This window comes from Lampetra planeri, chromosome 3, assembly GCF_965212315.1.
Source record: "Lampetra planeri chromosome 3, kcLamPlan1.2.h2, whole genome shotgun sequence".
In the NCBI taxonomy this organism is placed as follows: domain Eukaryota; kingdom Metazoa; phylum Chordata; class Hyperoartia; order Petromyzontiformes; family Petromyzontidae; genus Lampetra; species Lampetra planeri.
In genome coordinates, this window is record NC_136109.1 from 26,825,849 (window position 1) to 26,848,204 (window position 22,356).

The 22,356-nt window shown below is 43.8% G+C and overlaps 1 protein-coding gene and 1 long non-coding RNA gene across 4 annotated transcripts; one reads left to right on the forward strand and one right to left on the reverse strand.

Annotated features, from left to right (window-relative positions):
* Positions 1-1,166: 1,166 nt before the first annotated feature.
* On the reverse strand, positions 1,167-12,379 carry LOC144717172 (uncharacterized). Of its 2 annotated transcripts, none has more exons than XR_013585056.1 (3): positions 6,568-12,379; positions 4,888-5,021; positions 1,167-1,860 (listed from the first exon to the last, which is right to left on the reverse strand). It is a non-coding gene; the product is annotated as an uncharacterized LOC144717172 (long non-coding RNA). The 2 variants fall into 2 exon arrangements; XR_013585055.1 differs by having other exon boundaries at positions 4,888-5,038.
* On the forward strand, positions 4,510-21,335 carry LOC144717171 (prolactin receptor-like). 2 transcript variants are annotated; one of them, XM_078592510.1, is made up of 12 exons: positions 4,510-4,555; positions 4,939-5,045; positions 6,789-7,052; positions 7,256-7,373; positions 9,299-9,465; positions 11,219-11,382; positions 15,407-15,572; positions 16,107-16,373; positions 17,788-17,914; positions 18,644-18,810; positions 20,150-20,307; positions 21,085-21,335. In XM_078592510.1, exons 2-12 carry the CDS (start codon positions 4,982-4,984, stop codon positions 21,247-21,249), a joined length of 1,827 nt encoding a protein of 608 aa, XP_078448636.1. In that variant the 5' UTR covers positions 4,510-4,555; positions 4,939-4,981; the 3' UTR covers positions 21,250-21,335. The 2 variants fall into 2 exon arrangements, with proteins under 2 accessions (XP_078448636.1, XP_078448637.1); XM_078592511.1 differs by lacking the exon at positions 4,510-4,555 and having other exon boundaries at positions 4,937-5,045.
* Positions 21,336-22,356: the final 1,021 nt, after the last annotated feature.

Here is a 22,356-nt window from a genome sequence, read left to right on the forward strand (position 1 = left end):
TTTGTATCTGGTTAGGAACAGACTATGCAACAGCATCTCCTGTGCTATCCGCGTCACTAACCAGTAGTGAATTCATGGTTGCGCCAAAACGTTTTGCTACTAAATGCCGACAAAACCGAAGCCATATTCATTGGCTCCCCTCTGCATCTTTCTGAAATTGGTTCACCTCGTTTGTTGATTGATGGTTACAATGTCAATCCCAGAAAAGACCTTGGTGTTCAGTTTTACCAGTCATTATCCTTTGAGGCACATATCTCTATGGTGGTAAAACATATCCTTTGTCCACCTAAGAAATATTGCTAAATGCATCACTTCCTGTCACATGCTGACTTGGATAGACTGGTCCATGCTTTTGTGTTATCCCGACTCAACCACTTCAACGTCTCACTGGTTGGGATACCCAGCAAAGTCCTGGGCAGACTCCAGCATGTTGAGAATGCAGCTGCTGAGTTGCTTACACTACGTACATTACACCAGTCCCCTTATCCCTTCATTGGCTACCAGTCAAATTCCGAGTGGATTTTAAGATACCGCTATTAACATATAAGGCTTTTAAAAGGGCTCACCCCACATTACTTGCCTGAATCAATACATGAATAGATTCCATCAACGTCCTTAAGATCTTCTGATCTACAACTACTCAGCATTCCCAGGTGTAGGTTGCACTCTTTTGGTGATCGGGCTTTTGTTAGCGTGGCACCCAAGCTATGTAACGCCTTGCCACTTGAAATCAGGACAACAGAGTTGGTAGATATATCTAAATCTGCTTTGAAAGCCCATCTCTTAGTGGCCCTTCCCTCTTTAGTTTTTCGCTTGCCCTGGTTCTGTTTTTGTTTTCTGCTGGTCATGCATTGCGCATTAAGATCCTAGGATGGAGTGCGCATTAAACATTTTAATAATTATTATTATTACTCCAGAAGTTCCAAGACCACAAGTGTTGGAAGTTGCTGATGGCAGAGTCATCCTGAAGGGCACCCCAACGAATGAATTGGTCACGGGAATTGTAGCGGTCGTAGATTTTTTAAATTTCATTTTATTCCTTACACACAATAGTTAAAGGCAGATGTTTAGGTCATTTTCAAAAAACGGAATTGTCAAAACCTCTGTGCTTTTTAAGCAGAATTTGACCAAAATAAAAAAGTCCCCCCCCCCCCACCCCCCACAGTAGGTAAACATCCTCTTGCGTACATTTTGACATCATCTAAGGTCACAGTTATACATACTTTCATGACACCCACCGACTCAGTGCTGAGGTAATAGAGCAGATTGTTTCGTCTATCGAAGATAACGGATTCGTCAACTAAAAGTTGTAAAATGTTTCGAGGAATTCCACGCTCCATTCACGTTTAGTTTGAATGGGCATTTTCTTTCAAATACGTCCATTCATATAACATGCGTGAGCGACAGCTGTATGTCAAAGTTAATGGCTTCTTCCTGGATGCTTCAGAGCTCCGATCAGTGCACGCTGCATCGTATGAGATGTATCCACAGACTCCCTTTCGCGGTTAGCCTTCAACCATCCGTTTTCTTATCGCACCGTTTTCCAATCGTCGCGCTAAATATTCCGCCCTCGCTGTCTCGATTATATTATCAGCGTCATCTTAGATTAGTTGTCCCACTGCGAGTATGAAAACACAAGGACCACGCTGCAGAATCCATGCCCAGATGCTGCAAAAGCTTTTCTCGTCGGGCCGATCTCACTCCGGGGATGAACGAGTGACAGTGCAGAAGGAAGTGATGGGGCTCGGCAGGATACCCAACTCCAAATTATGTTTTGTTGTTTATGCTTTGCCATGTTTGGCTATGCTAATGTCTAACTTGCATCCGTTCAGCCGGTCATCGCTTCTCGTGTTGAATTTTCTGAGGACAGAGCAAATGAAATAATTCGATGGTTGCCACCATTTCAATCAAAGAGATAACTAACAAAGAAATGGACATAGCAGTTTGATTGATATAATTAATCCGTGTATTTCCTCTCATCCTGATTAAACATGTCTAGAAGAAAGATATATTTACAACAGGAGGCTGTGTTAGATGCTAAGATTTAGTTAACACTGTGCTATAGGCATCACGATACAGGCACGCAGACTAGAAGCTGAACCAAGATCTTGACATTTCATTATGCCCCACATTTATCAGCAGCGATTACTATTTGGCAAATGAACCATCTGAAATTGTGTGACTCTCGTTTTTCTCTCGATATGTAAATTACGTACGTCAACGGTGAGGTGCCAGACTTTCCTTGAGAACACCCCAAAAAAAATGTGCAGCTATCGTAGGTCCACGGTAAGCCGCTGTGGCTTCGTAATCGCAGAATCTCACGAGCCGTCACCAGAGCCAAGTGCGAATGTTGAATGACATCTGCGTTGCGCAGCATTTTCTTTGTTTTTTTTGAATCAGCAGAAAATGAGTCTCGTTTAGTGACTGTGCATTTCTCGAACATGAGCCCGGCACTTACCGGTAAATGATTAGGAATGAGCCGGCATGTCGAGTAAATATTCTTGTTAAATGATTTTAAACTGTTAACAGAAAGGAACGAAAATATATTCCTTGTAAGGGGGAAAAGTTAACAGTCATAGTGGCAATTATGTTTACAGATACAATGACGCAGTGCTGCGGTGCGCTCTGTGAATCCAGCCACTTGAGTTCGATTCCCAGCCACGGCTAACAGCAGTGGCGAGTTGACATTGTAAGAAGTGGTCCCTGTCCCCCCCATCCACCAGCTCACACTCGCCAGGTTAGTTGAAGTACGGTCAAAACAATTCCCACGAGCGAAAGGCGTGCGGAGACTTTCACCGGCAAGTGTGTTGACAAAGGGCTGTAAAATGTTGCATTTATTTAAACGTAATTTCACGTGAATATTCGTCAATTAAACACTGCAGTAAAAAGGTTCAGTTTAGTTTTGTTTATCATGATAATAATCTCACACTAGGCGGCGCTAATTGCTATGTTTAAGGCCAATTGATTAATTTGGTACATTTGGACCATTGACTCTTGACACACAATGCCCGAACTCTTGCGAATGACGTGTGGGGAATCTTTAACGAGCACCGTGAAGCAGACCGCTTCTAACCACGGCCCCGACGCCCGCGGTAATGATCGGGGCAGTCACTGGGTTCGAACCGGGAACCTCTGCGATGAGTGGGCCAACGCATTGAAACAAAAACCTCTATTGTGCGTGAATTCAAGAAGGCAACTGCAAATAGGGAGAAATGCTCGGAAGGGTAAAATGACCGCCATTGTTTGTTGGCGTTTTTGCAAGCATTACTAAGCTGTGAATAACTCGAATTTTTATTTATTGTGGAATGGAAAGTACCGTATATTAAATAAAATAAAAAAACCTTAAAAGGGATTTTTTTAATTGGTATTGCATTAAACAAGTTGATCGTTGTTTAACTCCCAGTCAATTATTAAGAGATGACATAACTGGGGGGAAATTTATCATTTTACGAGTAAATGTTAACACAGGAGATCTGAACAGGAGATCTGAACACAAGGAGCGAGTGCGCAAATTGTGTGGTGATATAGAGACAGTTTCTATTAAATAACACGAATAATTACACCCAATGGCCTGCTACACAGCACTGATTCTTACTGTTTTAATATTACAGTTTTTCAGAAAGGTGGATTCTTTTAAACCATTCACCCTGAGCATATCGCGGACGCAACTGTAAAACACAACTGCAAAACCAAGCCCTGATTTTAAAAAATCCCACGGGGATGCAAGTTGTTGTTAAGGCAACACAAAGGTACGAAAGTTATGTTTGCTCCAATGATTGTTCTCAAAAATAGATGACTTCAAGTCGAGGAAGAGCATGTTAAAATTAATTATCTAATTCACGTAACGTGCTATATATTTTTCTCTACATATAAATCAACAAACAAAAACACGTTTTTTAAAAGTTATAATCCAACACAGTTGGTGATCACCGCATAATAATGCTCCAATAACATAGGCTGCGATAGTTGTACCATTCCACAATGTGTTTGTTGTTTAATATGTCCTGCATACACAAAACATGCTGATGTGACACGGCGCGATGAACGGTTCTGAGCATGTTTAAGACCTCTGCAATGACAATTTTTTATGACAATTTTTTATGACAATTTTTAATGTAACATGTTTCTGATAATTTTCAAGAGCTCTGTAATGATCGCGGGGCAGTGACGTGGTTACATCTTACCTGCCCATCAAGTGAACACACTGGAAATTTTCCCAAAAAATACACAAACACTTTTCTAGCCGTCAATACAACAATGTGCGTGCTGCCACTACATTACCTTTTGTAAATGCATTGAATCATCTAAACGCCCCCCCCCCCACACAGCCCCTCCCTCCACATCCCACAACCCACGCACCCCACATGCCCCCCCCACCCCGCAATGAATTTCTTGGAAATGCCGAGTTTAAATAAATTGAATTGTGATTAACAACTTCTTGATTTTATTTAATATAATTAATAAACGCATATATATACGAAGAGTATCCACTTATTTTTAGTCAGGACCGGTGGTAACCGTTAGGCGCCCACCATTTGTCTGTGGCAGGCAAAAGGTAAAAACCAAATGCCACATGGCTCTCAAGCGATGATGTCGGTAGAGATGAATAATATTATTGCGTGCCATATTCCCATTATTTTTAACAAGGCTTTTTTAAAATTCACATATGTTAGACATAATAAATGTATACAAAAAACAACACTCACATATTTAACGTTTTAGCCAGATGCTCAAATTTGCTACCAGACGGTTATATAAAAATCGACGAGTTAATTTTCAATGAAGCAACGTGTTCTTTGTTTTTTAACCAGCTATGCCATATAAGAGCGAGTGTGTGTGTTTGTAATGTACGTATGTTGAACTTCTTTCGCACCGTACGTAACCAACCGTGCTAATCGGAGATGCGGAAAATGTGTCATTGCTTTCTGTCGGCGCAAGGCGAAAGGCTGCAAGGTCGTGCCGACTCGCCAGCTCCTTGCAGATGGAGAAACTCCTGATTCACGTCACCCTCCTCCTTGGAGCTGTGGTAGAAAGCAGCCTGCCAAGTAAGCATCCAAACCATTGCACAACGTTTGCCAACTACTGTGGGACATACTAAAACACATGCAAGCTGTTATATGTTTTATGATGCAATGCTTTTAAAGGCAAGTCTACTAACTGTGCATTTTCGTGCGCATACTCCGATGTGCATTCCAGCTGTGTCCATTTATTTAGTGAACTTGATGTATGCAATTTTTGTTTGGCCCACGATTTTTTTACTTTAGCCCAACTTTAAACCCCACTTTGCAAAGTTATATAATAACTAGTGCATTTTCATTGTTTATAATGACTGTGTTGTCAGCAAATATCGGATTTATAATTGTCAGTTTTGTTGCCAGATAGAAGGGTAAAAAACCAATTATCATATTTTTTACTGGCAAATGAGGTTCCAATGGTGTAAATATCGGATTGTAAATCATTTTTCCATTGACGTTTACGCTTTTTTCTCATCATTTAGAAAATAGATTTATTCTGAAGTCGCTGTGAATTGTATTTGCGAGAGCACGTCTCCCTGTATGACTCCCTCTGATTTACTTTTTCGTACATTCATTGTGCAATATCAGCGTAGCCATTACGTCTTCATAAAGTGTTGATAATTTGAAAATATATATTTGTTATAAAGGCCTTGATTTTTTTGAGGGTTCAGATGACTTCATCAGTTTCCAGTAAATTAAATTACCCTTTGCGAGACCCCCCCCCCATCCCAAATCTAACCAAATGTTAACAAATATATAATAAACTGAATATATATATGCAATAAACGAACAATCAAAGACAATAGTTGAGAAATTATTAATCGTGAACTCAAAGTGTATGCCTCCAACTCCAGTCACGTGCAGTGGAAGGGGATACAAAGTTTTTTTAAAAAATATTTTTTGTAAAACGAACAAATAAATTCGCACAAAATTAGAATTTCATATTTATACTATAGTTGATAATTTAATATGCTATATCTGTGTTAATTTAAAGCTTTCGAATCGCATCGTGTCAGTCTTCACGGAAAAAAGCTGTGGCACCAACTCTTCGCGTATCTATTTTATTTTTCCTTCTCTGTGCTGAAGTTTCGCGAAACATTATCTCTGTCAACTTTTCGAAATGGTAAAGTTGGTCTTTGAACACAAATGAAGAACTAATTTTTACATTTACTTCGCTGTACACGTACGTAATCGTACATTTCACGCGCATGTTAGAAATATCAATGCCCGGCATGTGTTCTGCTACAATTTCTCAAGACTTCTAAAGAGAAAACCGCACACCACAAATTTTGCGAATTTAGGATAACATATTTCCCATCTGTGTTCCAATTGCTTCCGACCATGGTTTTTTGTAATACAAAGATTAACTTGTGTTTTTGCGTGCTCCACGCAAACTCTAAGGAACCACAGCAATCATTATGGAGGCATCTTAACCACAGATAACCATAACAGTGCGAGACGACTTGATTAACAATTTACACAATAATCTATCTTTCAAGTTGAACGACATCGTCACGAAACATATCGTATGAAAACTTACATAGACTCTTACCTCGTAATGGCATTTACATGTTTAACCATGTAAAACAAATCCAGTGAGGCGTCAGACTGCAGCGGTAAGCTCTCATTGAAAAGTCGTGACTAAATGAAATGACTGCAGCATTGCAAGTGCCATGTGGTCCTCTGTAGCCACCGCAAGGGCGAGAGTGTGGCCCTGTTTCCATTCAGTTTTGAGAACCCGCATGCTGCGTGTGCCACGCGTCCTTTCCACAGACTCCCCCGACCCAGCAGTAAGAAGGGTGTACGGCGCTGTTGGCTCGCCGATCACCCTGACCTGCAGCCCCGCTGAGGGACACCTCCAAGGCAACGACATTGCATGGCGGTGGAACGGAGATGTCCTGAGTCTCGGTGGAAGTGGCGAGGCAGACGGAGACCATCTAACACTCGGCAGCACCAGCCCGGCCAGTGCAGGAACCTACAGCTGCCACTCGTACGCTTCTGGGAAAGAGGTGGATCGTATTCTTCTGGAAGTCGGATGTGAGTTGAACAACCAGTACGTGTGTTTAACATTTACGCTGCTCCAAAAAAAAATAACAAATATCGCGGTTAATGTTTAACATTGCGTGGAATTTCTGTGCACAGCATCTGCTTTATATATTATATATATATTTTAAAAACTGTTTGAACGTGTTATTGAAAGCAAATGTTAACCTTTGCCGTTGTATATTATTTCGATGCAGACCACCCGGAGAAGCCAAACATAACATGCCGCTCATACAACTACCCCGAGAGCTTCCAGTGCACATGGGGACCTGGAAGAGACACGCTGCTCCGGACAAACGTATCTGCTACCTACAGGCAAGCTCACAGCGGGATCAAGTGGCAGCTGCTGAGAATAGAACAATTACACAGCCGCCTTGTTCGGGGGAAAATCAAGGACGCGCTTCATGGCTTCATGGAAACTTGGGTGATAAGATTACAGATTTCCCCATAAGGGGGGTTTCCACCAACGAGATAATGCTAAAAGTGAGCGCTCACAGGCTTAATCACAGTGAGGAGATTGGTGCCACAATACACGTCACGGGTGAATTCTCTACAGGAGTCGGTACGAAAGCCTCATTCATTCACGGATTTAAACAAAAATACGTGAAAAAATTTGAACCCGTAGAAATTACTACGACAAACCCATTTTAGGCACGGTCACTTCCATGAAATGAAATGTGAAACTACACCGCATTTGTAATGATTGATGCCAACGGTATTGTAATTCTATATTTGCCTCTTCAAAACTGTGAATAATTCGTAATAATTCAGTGTTTGTAACGTACAGTCTTCACTCACTCCAGTGAGGTATAATATAACCCCGGTGCGTGGGAAGGTGGCCAGGTCCGATGGCAACAATTTCCCAAGCTCTGTAGTCCTATATTGTGGATGTTTGGCTATTTCCATTCAAGGGTGTCTATACATAAATAATGTAGTGGATTAACTTCACTAAACATTACTTATTATGAAATATAATTTTGACTTAAAACTTTCGTGACTGCAGGAATTCATATTCCTGGTTCTTTCGGTAAAGTCACGTAGATAGAAAATGACTTTACAGAAAGAAACAAAAATATAAAATATGATTTTAAAAGTTTGTTTTTACTTCATTTTCACATTTTATATTATTGGGAGTTTTTTTAAGAGGACACTATTGCTTATAATCTCCGTGAAAAGTCATTTTGTGCCACCGATTTGCATGTAATCACAATCTCTCTTGCAGTTAAACAATTTTGATAGCCTGCGCTCAGGAACATTGTTCACGTGCTAAATGATCTGCGTGAAGTAATTGCCGATTGCTTAACACTGGGGATTGTAAGACGCTGTCCCTGACCATTGCAATAACGACAACTGACGTGCATTTGTGTGCTACAGATGGAAAAGTTGTAAACTCATCTGTTGTTTGCAAATCGCTGAACCTGGTCATCCAAGTGCTGTTAGTGCTTTATCACAGTACAGTAAAACTTGGATTGCGAGCATAATTCGTTCCGGAAACGTGTTTTTAATCCAATGTACTCGTATATCAAATCACTCGTATATCAGTTGTGATCACGTGACGTTCGACAGACAAATCGTATACGAACTACTCGTATTGCAAAACCTCGCTCGTTTATCAAATTAATATGTATTTAAAAAAATTGCTCGTCTTGCAAAACACTCGCAGACCAAGTTACACGCAATCCAAGGTTTTACTGTATTAGAATTTTTTACATTCATTATATATTTACTTTACAAATAAATAAAATGAGTTCTTCAAGCATGAACATATTTCACTAGCATTCATATCCAGTTGAACTTCAACTTTCTACCTCTGCTCCATAGCAATGGCAAGTGACTCTTATTAAACTGCACAGTAGCATTTTTTTTAAAAAAGCTATTACATTCTAAATAAAAAATGTGAACATTCAGTGATTATAGTGTTAATTAGATGTTGTTCATTACGTGTAAATAACAATTTGTCATTTTCTCATGAATTCATTAAATGCAGTAAGCCGCACATCTCCCATGACCAGAAAGGCTCTCCCCAGAATCAATCTCGCTTCGAGATGTTTCACAGCACAACAGAAACTATTTTAAACATCACCGAGGTCAACGTTAAGCTTTATCAGTGTGCTCATGCTCACACACATTACAAGCATCTCGTGTTTATATGAATAAGGTTATATCCCCTTTCAATCCACGCATTGCAGGATTTGTTTTGAATGCTCGCACTGCTTGTTATTCTTCGCTTTGCTTCTTAGACATCCGATGAGTCAAACCTTCCTGCCTTGCGAGCCCACGGGAGACCGCTCCTGCACGGGAAGCGACCTCACGATGTATTCCTCCATGGCTCACGTCGTAACGGTCCGCATCACGAATCCGTTGGGCTCCGCCGAAGGACACACGCACTTTGTTCTGGAGAACATCAGTAAGTCTCGCTGTTAGGCACGTCGCTCACCACCGAGTTACCCATACCGGACATGCAGTTTAATTTCCGCTGCCGAATCAAAGTCTCGTGCCGCACGATCGCGAACCAACGCTCTGGGCTCCTACGAGCTAAAGTAATGATTTATTTTCTGTTACGGTGGGTTTCCCCCATAATTTTACAGATTTAATTAAAAGAATGACACGTACATGGCAGGTTCCTTGTGCCGAGTCACTCAAGTATATCGCTTTACAGTTTTTAATCACCGGGTTTATTAAACTAATAATTTGCAAACGCCGTGTGACAAATGTTGCGACAAAATATTTTGCGGCTAATTTAAATGTGACGAAACGGGAAGCACTCCAGGCTTGCGGTAGTCTCTAACAAGATGACATTCAAACTCGATCGATTTCAAAGCATCCATGACACACGTCTAAAACTCGTAAACATGCCTTACGTAACTTTCGCAAACCTATGCAATGTTAGCAAGCGGGGCGACAAAATGCCTTCCACAGGATGAAGCCATCTTCTTGGTTCTTTCGATAAAGTCTACGTGACTTTACCGAAAGAACCAAGAAGATGAATCCCTGCAGTCACGAAAGCTTTAAATCGAAAGGATGAAGCCACTTATATACCTTGCCAACGGTCCAACTGTTACCAGCATGAAAGTTCAATTGTAATGTAGTGTTGTGGTGGTGAGATGTTAACTACCTCGCCTGGTGTACATGAGGTCAGTGGGTTCGATCCCGGACCCAGATGCCTGTATATTTGGAGTTTGCGTGTCCTTCCCGTGGTCACGTGATTTTTTCTCCGGGTCCCTCCTGTTTTCCCCCTCCACATTTAGACACAACATGTGCTCAGAGTCCTTGGCTGCTTTACATTTCTACACGATAAGCCAAGTTACTTCGTTGAGCTATCATTTGTGGCAAGGTCGCTTCTGAAAAAGAGCTGCATTGCTCAGTGGGGCTTACCGGATAATATATATTATTTTAATTGTTCAGTTGAATCTAGATTTGAAGCTTTCGTGACTGCAGGAATCCATACTCTTTGGTTCTTTCGGTAAAGTCACGCAGGTATAAAATAAAATAAATCACGACGTTTTGGGCGCAACACAAGCGTCCGTCATCAAGTGGGAAAGCATGGTCTGCTGCTGAGGCAGACTGTTTTAAAAGGTTTGAAATGGGTGTAGCCCAAGGGTCATAAAGAAGTGGCCGGGGCTAGTGATGTTAATGTGAGAAATTAGCATGATGTTAATGTGAGAAATTAGCATGATGTTAATGTGAGAAATCAGCGTGTAACTGTAAGATAGGAGGAGAGCGGCCTTCTCGACGAGGGCACGGAAGTGGCTATGTTAATGTGAGAAATTAGCATGATGTTATTGTGAGAAATTAGCATGATGTTAATGTGAAAAATTAGCGTGTAACTGTAAGATAGGAGGAGAGCGGCCTTCTCGACGAGGGCACGGAAGTGGCTATGTTAATGTGAGGAAAATTAGCATGCAACTGTTCAGTTGAATTTCGATTTAAAGCTTTCGTGACTTCAGGGATTCATCTTCTTGGTTCTTTCGGTAAAGTCACGTAGAAGGGAAATCATAAAATAATAAAAATAAAACAGAAAAAAATAATTCTCACGACGTTTCGGCCACAACGCAAGCAGCCGCCCTCATGTGAAGAACAGGTCTGTCGGAAAGACAGCGTCAGTTGAGTTTACATGCCACTGACCGCCGCGCACACGCCTTTGCCCTCTGACCCCCAAGTCCAGCCCGATGCGCCGGTGAACGTGTCAGCGAGAGCCGCCGTGGAGAGCGCTACAGTGACCGTCTCGTGGCGGCTACCCGCGTCCTGGCTCGATCCCTTCCTCTTCCCCCTGCAACACCGGCTGCGCTTTCGTCTCGCCGAGAGCGGGGACGCCTGGAGAACGGTACGCTCGGCGGCGGCGCGTCGCCAAACTGAACGAAACAAACTTGTGCGGTCGCAACTCCAGCGACGGACGTCACGAGCGTTGCTCGCGCACTTGGCACCGAGAGCGCCTTCCGTGCCCGTCAGAGTCAACGCGCTCGGGAAACGCCGTCGCGTCGTTATTCACTTTCCCAAGCTGCGCTGAAGCAATTTCAGCGCGGTCAAGAAAATGAGTCAGCATGCAGCATGTTTAGGTGGTCAAATGAACACGGATACGTGTTTGCACGAGCACGTAAACAACGCTCGATAACCGGTGCTTTACTCATGCACATGCGATACCGAAGCTATGATTGCATCTCATGTGCGTACACCGCTGTTTGCGCAATGCTTTACGACGAAAACTCGCCCCAGGGGTTTCCAAACTGCAGTCCCCCGCCTACCCATGTTTATAAATCTACTCCGTTCAAACACAAACGAAAGCCACGACACGCTACACGTACCTGATGCGTGCACCGCCGACATGATCGGTGTACCTGCATGCACCTAGAGAGAAGGAATACTAATAGATGACAATCTCGTGGCTATCTGTCCGATGTAAAACACAGATCCTATTTAACGCCCACCCCCACCCCTCACCAAACCGTACAGACTAGTGTGGTGAAGTATGGAAACATAAACCTCCATGACAGACGCTGTAGGGAAGATCTCTGTCGAATAGCGTATTAAGAAAGGGCTGTAAATGGTTTAAAAAATTGTGATTAAACACGTCGCTGAAGACGTGTTTCAACTCTCATGTACGACAGAACAAATCTTCCCCCGTAACCTTAACAGAACGCATGACTAAGTGCGGTTGTTATTTTAACCGGTACAAACAAGTCCCTCACCCCTGCACATGCACGCAATAACCACTGCGCCACAGGCATCTGCTTGTTTCTCAAAGGTGCTCAAGATGTGTCACTGTCTATCTGCGGCGTATCTTCGTCACACATGACATGCAAAGGTCACGCGTGTGACATAACTGCGGTCTCTCCACGCTGACGACAAAAGTGGAACAAATCCTTGAAAGGTGTACAGAGGAGCATTGGCAATGTGTGTGTGTGTGTGCTTCGAATTAAACTGAGAGAGAGGAAGAGGAACACGTGGATCAGAGAACAAACGCAAGTTAAAGACAACGTCTTGACTCTTACTCAAAGTGGGACTTGGGCGCTCTGAGGGACGATAGCCGCTGGTCGATACTAACAACGGAGTGGAAGCCAAAGGAGGGACTCGGCCCGTGAGGGCAATCTATCAAGGGGATGGAGTGATGAGAGAGGCTCGTGCGAAGGCGCTAGATGGATTGTTGCATCACGTGACCAAGGCGATGGCTTGGGAAGGCCTTCATTCAGCAGTGGCTAGACCATGGCCGATGATAATGGTGACAATATGGATTAGGACGTAAAATTTCAGATTTTCTCGGTGCTCACATGGAAAATCCCAGCCTTCAAATAACCACAGACACATTCTTAGAGTTTCTTAGCCAACTCGTGATGAATCACGTGGATTTATTTATTTATTAAAGCTGGAACAAAGAATCACTGACAGCCGAGACATAAAAAAAAACCATGTCAACATTTCAGTCAAAAGGCTGCCGCTTAGTGTTCAAAATGTTAGGGATAAATACAGTGTATGTGTACACCACGGAGTTCTGCGGCGTCGCGTGTTTTTGGCACAGGCCCTGGCGCAAGGGATGAAATGAGGCCCCCCTGCCCCAGTCCACATGTAGCCTGGGCCCCTGGACCACTCGTGCCGCGTGGGCCGCAGTGCAATCTCACCGCCTGCGCACACTGTAGGCAGTTGCAGTGGCGCAGCGGAACGTGACGGGGAAGCGGCAGGTGATGGAGGAAGCGGAGACAGAGCGGGGATATAAGAGGAAATGGGGAAGGGGTGGGAATGAGGAAGGATAGCATTTCAATTGAAGGCAACAATGCAGGCGGTCGTATGGCTTCCTAAACCAACATTGTTTATAAAAGGAACATGGAGATGTATCGTCTACTGTACTATACCATACCAATAACAATACATCTTCTTGGTTCTTTCGGTAAAGTCACGTAGAAGGGAAATAATAAAATAATAAAATTAAAACATAATAAATAATTCTCACGACGTTTCGGCCACAACGCAAGCAGCCGTCCTCAGGTGAAGAACAGGTCTGTCGGAAAGACAGCGTCTGACAGACCTGTTCTTCACCTGAGGACGGCTGATTGCGTTGTGGCCGAAACGTCGTGAGAATTATTTTATTATGTTTTATTTTTATTATTTTATTATTTCCCTTCTACGTGACTTTACCGAAAAAACCAAGAAGGTGAATCCCTGCAGTCACGAAAGGTTTAAATCGAAAAAATAACAATACAGTGCATTAAACTGCAAAGTCTGAATAAACGAAACGCGAATGCACACGAAAAAGCGACGTGGGGTGATCATAAATGGAAGCCTAGCCATATTTGGTCGGTGGTTCATATACATTTTTCCTTGTCTAATTTACCATTTACATTTGATATAATCGAATATATGTATATCCAAATTGTTCTACGTGTAAGACATTCGGCATATGATGTTTTGAAATTCGCCGAGGCAGTATGGCCACAGGTCGCATTATAGGGTAAAATAGAAATGTCACGATCTTTAGTGGGAGAGTTTACAATCCCTCTTGGTTCTTTCGGTAAAGTCACGTAGAAGGAAAATAATAAAATATTTTTTTCCCTTCTACGTGACTTTAAAATATTTTTTTTCCCTTCTACGTGACTTTACCGAAAGAACCAAGAAGATGAATCCCTGCAGTCACGAAAGCTTTACATCGAAGTTTACAATCCATTTGTGATTGTGCCATCGACTCGCGCACGCCTGCAGAATGAGTGTCATCCGAGAGCCCAGTTTGGCACGAGGCCCACGTACGTAATATCACCAAAATCTCGTCTTTCCACTTGCGTAACATAGCTAGACTTCGACCACATGCTGTCATTCGCGATTGCTGAACGTCCGATGCATGCCTTCGTATCAAGGTTGGATTACTACAATGCCTTTGCTTGCTGGCGTGTCTAAAGGTATAGTAATAGGGTTTTACCCTTTTAACTGGTACAAAATCTGACACCTTTATACAAGGCATCATGTTTGCAATAACCTCAACACAAGAAGTCAAAATGCACACAAAAAGAAACAACTCTGATGATGATAATGATATGCACTGTCCATCATCAGAGTTGTTTCTTTTTGTTTGCATTTTGACTTCTTGTGTTGAGGTTATTGCAAACATGATGCCTTGTATAAAGGTGTCAGATTTTGTACCAGTTAAAAGGGTAAAACCCTATTACTATATTTTGCCACTGGTAAAGGAGATCTCATAGTGTGTCTAAAGGTGTTTTAAATAGACTCCAATATTTTGAAAATTCAGCTGCCCGGATTTTAACCAGATCTAAATCGTGTGACCATATTACTCACGTTCTTTCCTCCCTGCACTGGCTTCCCTGTAACGTACAGGATCTACTTTAAGATTCTTATTTTCACGCTCAAGGCCTTGAATGAGTTGGCTCCTAATTATCTCACCGATCTGCTTAAGTTGTAAATTCTACTGCGAAAACTTAGATCTGCTGATTCTGGTTGAATCATTATTCCAAAGACCAGACTTTGTTCGATGGGAGGTTTGCTTTTTGCCACCAGTCTCTGCAATTGTGGAATTCCCTTCTTTGATCCATTAAGAAATCTGAGTCTGTTACACTTTTTTTAAAGTGTCTTAAAACTCACCTATTTTTACAACAGGCTTTATCCGTAACTTAACAAGCTTTGTGTGTGCAAATTGCGCGATAGAAACCCGAGATTTAATTGTATTGATGATTGTATATTTCAATCATCCACTTAATTCGCCTACTCTCAACAAACGCCAAATTTATGTAAACATTGGCCGAGCCACTTCTACCAAAAACCCAAATGTTAATTCTGCACCGCTGTCAACGCAGCACTGCCGACCAATCACTTTTGTACTGAATGGCTCACGTGTGAAATGTACTTTTCAGACCCTGTTCCCCGGGGAAAGCGTAGAGGAGCAGGAGCTTCGCGGCCTGCGTCCGCGCACACGCTACGAGGTGCAAGTGTCGCTCAAAGACCTACTGGACCACGGCCACTGGAGCGAGTGGAGCGAGTCCGCGTTCGTCCACGTGGCCGGATCTCGCCGCCCTGGCTGTAAGTTGGCACAAACTCCACGACGGGATAGTATTTTACACTCTTTGACGCGACACCAATAGAGTGAAATCCATTCATTTGGCCGGACTTAAACGAAGTGGAAGACCGTTGAAATTCACTAGTATATATATGAGGGCCCATTAAGACAAAGGTCTCTCTTGCAAGGAAAACCTGAGATGCATAAGTGTTCATCATCCCCAGCCTTGATCTGGTCAATCTATAGTTGTTCTGTACTCGCCTTACCTTCGCCGACACGTACTGATCAGCGTGGTCAATTATAGTCCAATATCCGTCACAAGATGCATGTATGTATGTTGAACTTAATTCACACCATATGCAGCCAACCGTGCTCATCGGAAGGTGCGGGAGGAAGGACAACAAACTAAACAAGAAAACATATATTTTAAAAGGATGTGCACATGCCGCTCATCCAGCAGTGGATTTACATCACGGTTCGTATGCACAGCCACGTGTACGCACGTTGTCGATGACGACACTCGATCGACTCTTTGTGTCCGGCCTGCGTGTGTTAAGGTGAACGCCACCGCGTGGTGTACGCGGCCGTGGGCTCCAGGGCGCGCATCCCGTGCAAGGGCACCGCTGGCATCCAGCCCAAGTGGTCCTTCAACGGGGCCCCGCTGAGACGCGGGGGCCCCAGCCCATGGCGGCAGGCCAAGAGAAGTGGGCACATCACGCTGCTCAATGCGACGCTGAGCAGCGGCGGCATCTACTCGTGCCAGGCCAGAAGCGGCGGCCACGCGAGACGGCGGCACATGCGATGCACTCGCCTGGTCGTGGGATGTAAGTACCAGATGATCTACGTTTGTTAGGTGGTTTTAATTTTGTTGTGTATTTACATGCCCGCGGAACCGAACAGCGTGGGCGAGGTGTGGGCCAACGAACCGCAAGACTGACTTGACGTGGAGTTTGGGAAGCCCTTCATCCAGTGGTGGATTGACAACAGGGCTTTGCATTGTATGTCCGCAGAACGGAGATGTTGACTGACGTGAGACACTTTGTGTATCTCTAGCTCCACAGGCTCATTGCCTGCGAGGTCTTATGATGTGTCGTATTAAAGAGAAGCACATTTCAAATGTTCAGTTAAATCTGCCTCCAGGAAAGACATGTTTCTTACAATAGCAGCTCTTGAGTCTTACAATTTCATTTCAAAGTACCACTGCTGGGGAAAAAAACCCGCCAGCTCAGAACGTGTGACCGTGTCATGCCGCGCCTGTGATCAGCAAATGTTGCGATTGGCTAAAAACTTAACAAAAATTGCTACTTTTTGAAACTAAACAGCAATACAGTGACGCGTATTGTACTGTATTTTTATTCGTGCGACTGCAAACAAGTTCTACTGGTGGCAACCTCATTAGATTGTGTCAAATGACGACAGCTTGAGGAGGCCACATTTCAGCAGTGGAATCATCATGGTTGACGACGATGATGTCATCCACTCCACCTAGTGGTTAAGTGTTTAAACTGCAACGTGGTAGAGGAGCCACACAACACGGTCAACGTCAAGAGCATTGTCCCCCACCTACTCCGTACTGGTTGTGCGGTAAGAATGAAAGATTAGATTGAACACATCCATTGGGAGCCCATGACGTCTCTGCGGTGTGATCACTGCCACCTTATGTAAAACTATAGTTGCCAGAATACAGTACGTTGATAGAGAAACATGAGCGAGCGTCTCTTTAGCACTGCAAGAGCAATCATCTCGACTGTCCGTTAAACTTGGAAATAACGAGTTGCAGTTCCACAACACCTCTGGTGTACCTCGGTGGTGGAGTCACTCGATCCTCAAGAGGAGGGCAGAAGACAACGCAGAGTAATCCACTCATCGCCTCCGAAATCGTCTATTATTTTGACTTAAAACTTTCGTGACTGCAGGGATTACTATTCTTTGATTCTTTCGGTAAAGTCACGTAAATAGCGGTCGTTGCGATCGAAACGTTGTGGTTTTTATTTATTTTACTTCTATTATTTTTATTCACTTTATTTTTTTCGATCATTTTTCTATCTACGTGACTTTACCGCAAGAACTAAAAAATGTCGTCTCTTTTTATTTTCTCTATTAGCCGCCTTGTCCCCTCGTTACGATCACACGACGAGAGGGATATGGCGAGCCGGTTACAACAACATTATACGTCGTTTTTTAAAATTAAGATTGTACGATATCTATAGGGGTGTGTGTGTGTTCCTCTGCATTCAGATCCTCCTTCAAAGCCGACCGTCACGTGCCGCTCCTTTGACTATCCGGAGAGCTTCGAGTGCGAGTGGCAACCGAGCAGCCACGGCAACAATAACGTCCTCAACACTTCCTACAGCGCCTCTTACAGGCCAGTAGCTGCATTTCTTCGCGGTCAAAAAAACAATGAACGCCTTCAAACATTCGGCCAAAGGTCTTTTACCCTGTCTTGAAATGCAGTCGCGTTTAGATGCAATGTTTATTGTTTTGTTAAAAATAGAAACATTGTACATTTCCCAATTGTACCGCAGTTTGCTTTTTCGCATCCAGGCAACTGTTCTACGTGCCAGTCGATGTTAATTTACCAAGACACTCGAGGGTTTTTTTTATCCATGTGTACTTTGGGAAGGTTTACTGGTCAAGTGATCATCAAACAGTTTTCGTGCAGAAAAAAGAAATCAGCTTGAGTCCTGCAGCTGCCGAGTAAATTTTACTCGGTAATTACTCATCGGTAAAAGCAAAACATTTCAATGAAGTGAACTTTAAAGAGCTCTCGTCACACATCATTGCAGTTTTCCTTAAACAGCTCCTTGCGCATCAGCACACCGCAGCCCCAAAAAAAAATCCCACATTTTAAAATGTAACCACAGCAGCAGAGCTTAACGTCAGCCAGAGCTGTCCATGACTGTGGTGCAGAAAATATTCTTTGCCCCCCCCCCAACTCCACGCTGTCGGTGGGTAGGGGGGTGGGGGAGGATATACCGTGGCTGTTTCTATGGTTTTCATCGCAAAAGTAAATAAATACCAACCGGCCCTCGGCCAGTTCAAATAAAACGCAATCCGTCGATAATTAATTTGCAATGTGTTACATCCTCTGCAGGAATCCACTGACCGAGAGCTGGCTGCCGTGCGTGCCCGTGGCAGACAATGCCTGCCAGGGCCGAGATGTGACCCTCTTCTCGGAACAACCACACGAGCTGACGGTCACGGCCACCAACCCGTTCGGCAGTGTCGAGGTCCACCACGCGTTCCTGCTCGAAGATATCGGTGCGTATGCACAAGCGAACAAAAAGAGGCAAGAGGGCAAAACGTGGGTTGGCTCACGCTAAAGCAGGGGGCCAGCAACCTGCGGCTGCGGGGGACGCGTGAGCGCTTCTCTACGGATCGCTTCGTGACGTTACTTATTAAGGACCCACCGTCTCGTATTCATATTGCCCAGCGGCTCTTGATACACTGAGGCAAGATTTGAAAAAAAAATGTCTCTTCTTGTTATGTTGGTTTTCCGACCTCTGCGCTAAAGCGACTTGCAGTGTACCACTAAAGCAAATGGGGACAATGAATCTATGTCCAGCCAAGTCAAGTACATTTTTAAACATATATATAATAGACACAAAATCTGTGACCCCTTTCTGACCCAAATCTGCCATGCAAGGCACCATCACATCGAACTCAAATGAATACGGATTTTTTTTAAAGTATGAAATCCACTTCAATATCCAATTCAAAAGCACGAACACAATTATTAAATTAATTTCCCACCACCATTACCACCATCTTCGCCACAACCGTTGCCGCATAACAGATGTGGTTGTAAGTTAATTTGTGTAAACCACACTCAAAATTGGTAAACAAAAATGGTTACCGGATTGCTGCAACATGCAATAATGTACACCATTTAGGACAAATGTACAACCCTGTGTGTTTGTCTGTTTTTATGTCATCTTATTTGTGGTTCAATGGTTGTAGTGCACTTGATTTGCAATCCCCAGACAGTGGTTCGATTCAGCCTCCAAGCCAAGTAGTTGAAACAACGGGGAAAATTTCTCAAAAGCCCTTCCTTGCCTGTCCACCTTAGCAGTATAAAAGGTACAGGGTTCGCATATTAGGGTAAAGTGTGGTTTATGCTCACCTCTTCATACACGTTTGGCCAGCGTGCAAGAGTAGAAAAGAATGTCCTTCAGAGGTCCCTCTAGTGGAGGCCCTTCTGCCAGCCAGCAAGTAATTGCAGGGCTGCACCTTTCCCTTATTATTGTAAACTACATTTTACCTTAACTGAGAAACGAGCTCATGCACGGCGTACCTAATGAGAGTAATGAGGGCTGTTGTTTGACCATATTTCACCACGATGGTCTGTGCAGGTTGATAACAGGGAACACATTTGGTCTCGCATCTCGCTGAACATTCGACCGGTGTGGGTCTCCTTAGCCAGTACAGCTCCTCTGATCTTAAAGGCTCTCAATTGTCTTCACCACATTCACCACATTAAGGCACTAACCCCAATTTTTTTTAAATAATACCTAATCAGCTGCCCTCTTACACTGGGGCAGCACAACTATTTTCCTCCTATCTTGAGTTGCGGGTGACAAATTATTTTTTTCGGCCTCAGTTCAGCCAGACCCACCCATCAACGTGCAGGCGAGATGGAGGGACGTGGAGAGCGTGTTGGTGAGCTGGGAGCAACCCAGCACATGGAACCCCCACCCTGCCTTCCCGCTCACCTACCGACTTCGCTACCGCACGCTGGGCGCGCAGGGCTGGAACAAGGTGCCACCCCGACATCCCGTGCGCTTCCCCCAGTATTTGCACACAGAGGGCGCAAGCAAGCTACCAAACACATTCTCAACACGCGTGGTGATCACACAGCGTAAGAGTGTACGATGTGGACTTGTGGAGGAGGCTCATACAGCACGACGCCAATACGAGGCCTGTCGCTTTAACGCGGCCTGCAAATGATATTCATCTGGTGCTGGAAGCATCTTGGATGCACTAATCAGGTTCTAGAGATGAATTTATTCAACTTGGCAATACTGTTTGAATCACACTGTAAAATAACCCTGGAATTTGTTTTTGCATTATTAATTGCTAACGCGCGTGTTGATGCGTGGCTCGCCAAAAAGCATCGAAATTATTATTTGGGCTTCGGCGAGGAAACTGTTCTCCACCCTTGCTCCGTGCAAACGTTTAACCACAGCGTGAAAGGAACCCATTAGTGAGACAGGGTTTCATTACAGCAGCCCATTTACAACATCTGAGACATGACAACTTGAGCTACTTTACTCCTTTTACATTTTAATACTGTTATTTATGACACAGCACAGATCGCCAATAGCCCACGTGAAGGCACAATGCAATGGGCCTTTCGCATCAAAATGCAACTACAACAAATGTAAAAAAAATGGCGGGTGCACGTGCAAAATGTCGCAGACTTGTGTGCAAAATAGACCTCTTTTGAACTCGTCAACCCGCGAAGTAGACTTATTCCGCGCACAGAGCCGCTACAATTGCGAAATGCCATGCCTCGCGTGGCTCTGTCGGCTGCAGGTGCTCGTCGATGGCGAGGGCGCGACCTCCTTTGTGCTGCAGCTGCCGCCCAGAACCGGCGCTGCCCGGGCGCTGAAGGTGCGCGTCTCGGCGCGCGAGGCGATGGGTGACGGGACGTGGAGCCGCTGGAGTTTGCCCGCGCGAGTGATAGACGAGGCACACTGATGCGTGCCGTCCGTGCGACTCTTCAAGGCTGCCTAACAACGGGGTCGGCGCCTTTCATGTCACTTAGCCGCCCCACCCACCCACCCATGCCCACCCTGATGGTGATCCGTGCGCATTCAAATTGATGAGCGCCGTGGTGCCAAATAAATATTGCCGCTTACGATTTGAACCGCGCGCACAAGCATGTAACCCTACAGTTTGGACAGAGACCGGAGATTTAGAATACTATACAATTTGATTTTTAATTCGTCAATCCGCACTATTGCAGGTGCATTCGCATGTATGGGTTGTTAAGGGAAGTTTGCGTCTAAAGTTCCCATCCAATGATATATTTATTGGGTCTACATATGTGATATCATAAAACCTCATGCCGTTGGCAACAGCACATGATTACATTGTTTCATGAGGACCTTCATGATATGGGGGGGGGGGGCATCTTTCCAATACATTGATACCCGTTTACAACAATTACGAGGGTTGCCACCTGCCTTGGCTTGCCCAGGATCGAACTTTTTTAAGGTATCTGTCCCGTGCAATCCGCGAGCCTTTCTGCTCCATTAAAAGTCTGAGGTTTCGTCAGTTGCTTAGCAATACGCCAATCAAGACGATGCCTTTGCATGTAGCTCTCCCCTCTCCTGGTAATTATCGTGAGATATTCTTCCCATGACATGCTTCAGCTTTCTTTTATGCCTCAAAATTGCCAATCCGAGTACATATGGTAGAAAGATAAATGAGGGAGGGTGGAATGATTGATTGACAGCCCTGACATATCACTTTGCATTATGATGCTTCAATATATGTGAGGCAAAGCTTTGTGTGTAATTTACTTTTCCTTGCAGTGCTACTGAATGTTTACTGTACCTCATTAACAAATGCATTAAAATGAAGTTCATGGTCATTGATGTAAGAGCGTTATCAAACAGCATTGAATATTTTTTAAATCCAAAACATGTTATATTATAACATGTTTACTAGTTACTGTATTGTGATTCCACTTTATTAGTGATTTAGTTACAAATGCATTACTATTTTAAATTTATATTTTTCTACTGCATACAGTATTAATGTCTCATTTACAAAACCTACACAGTATTATATGTATTCAAT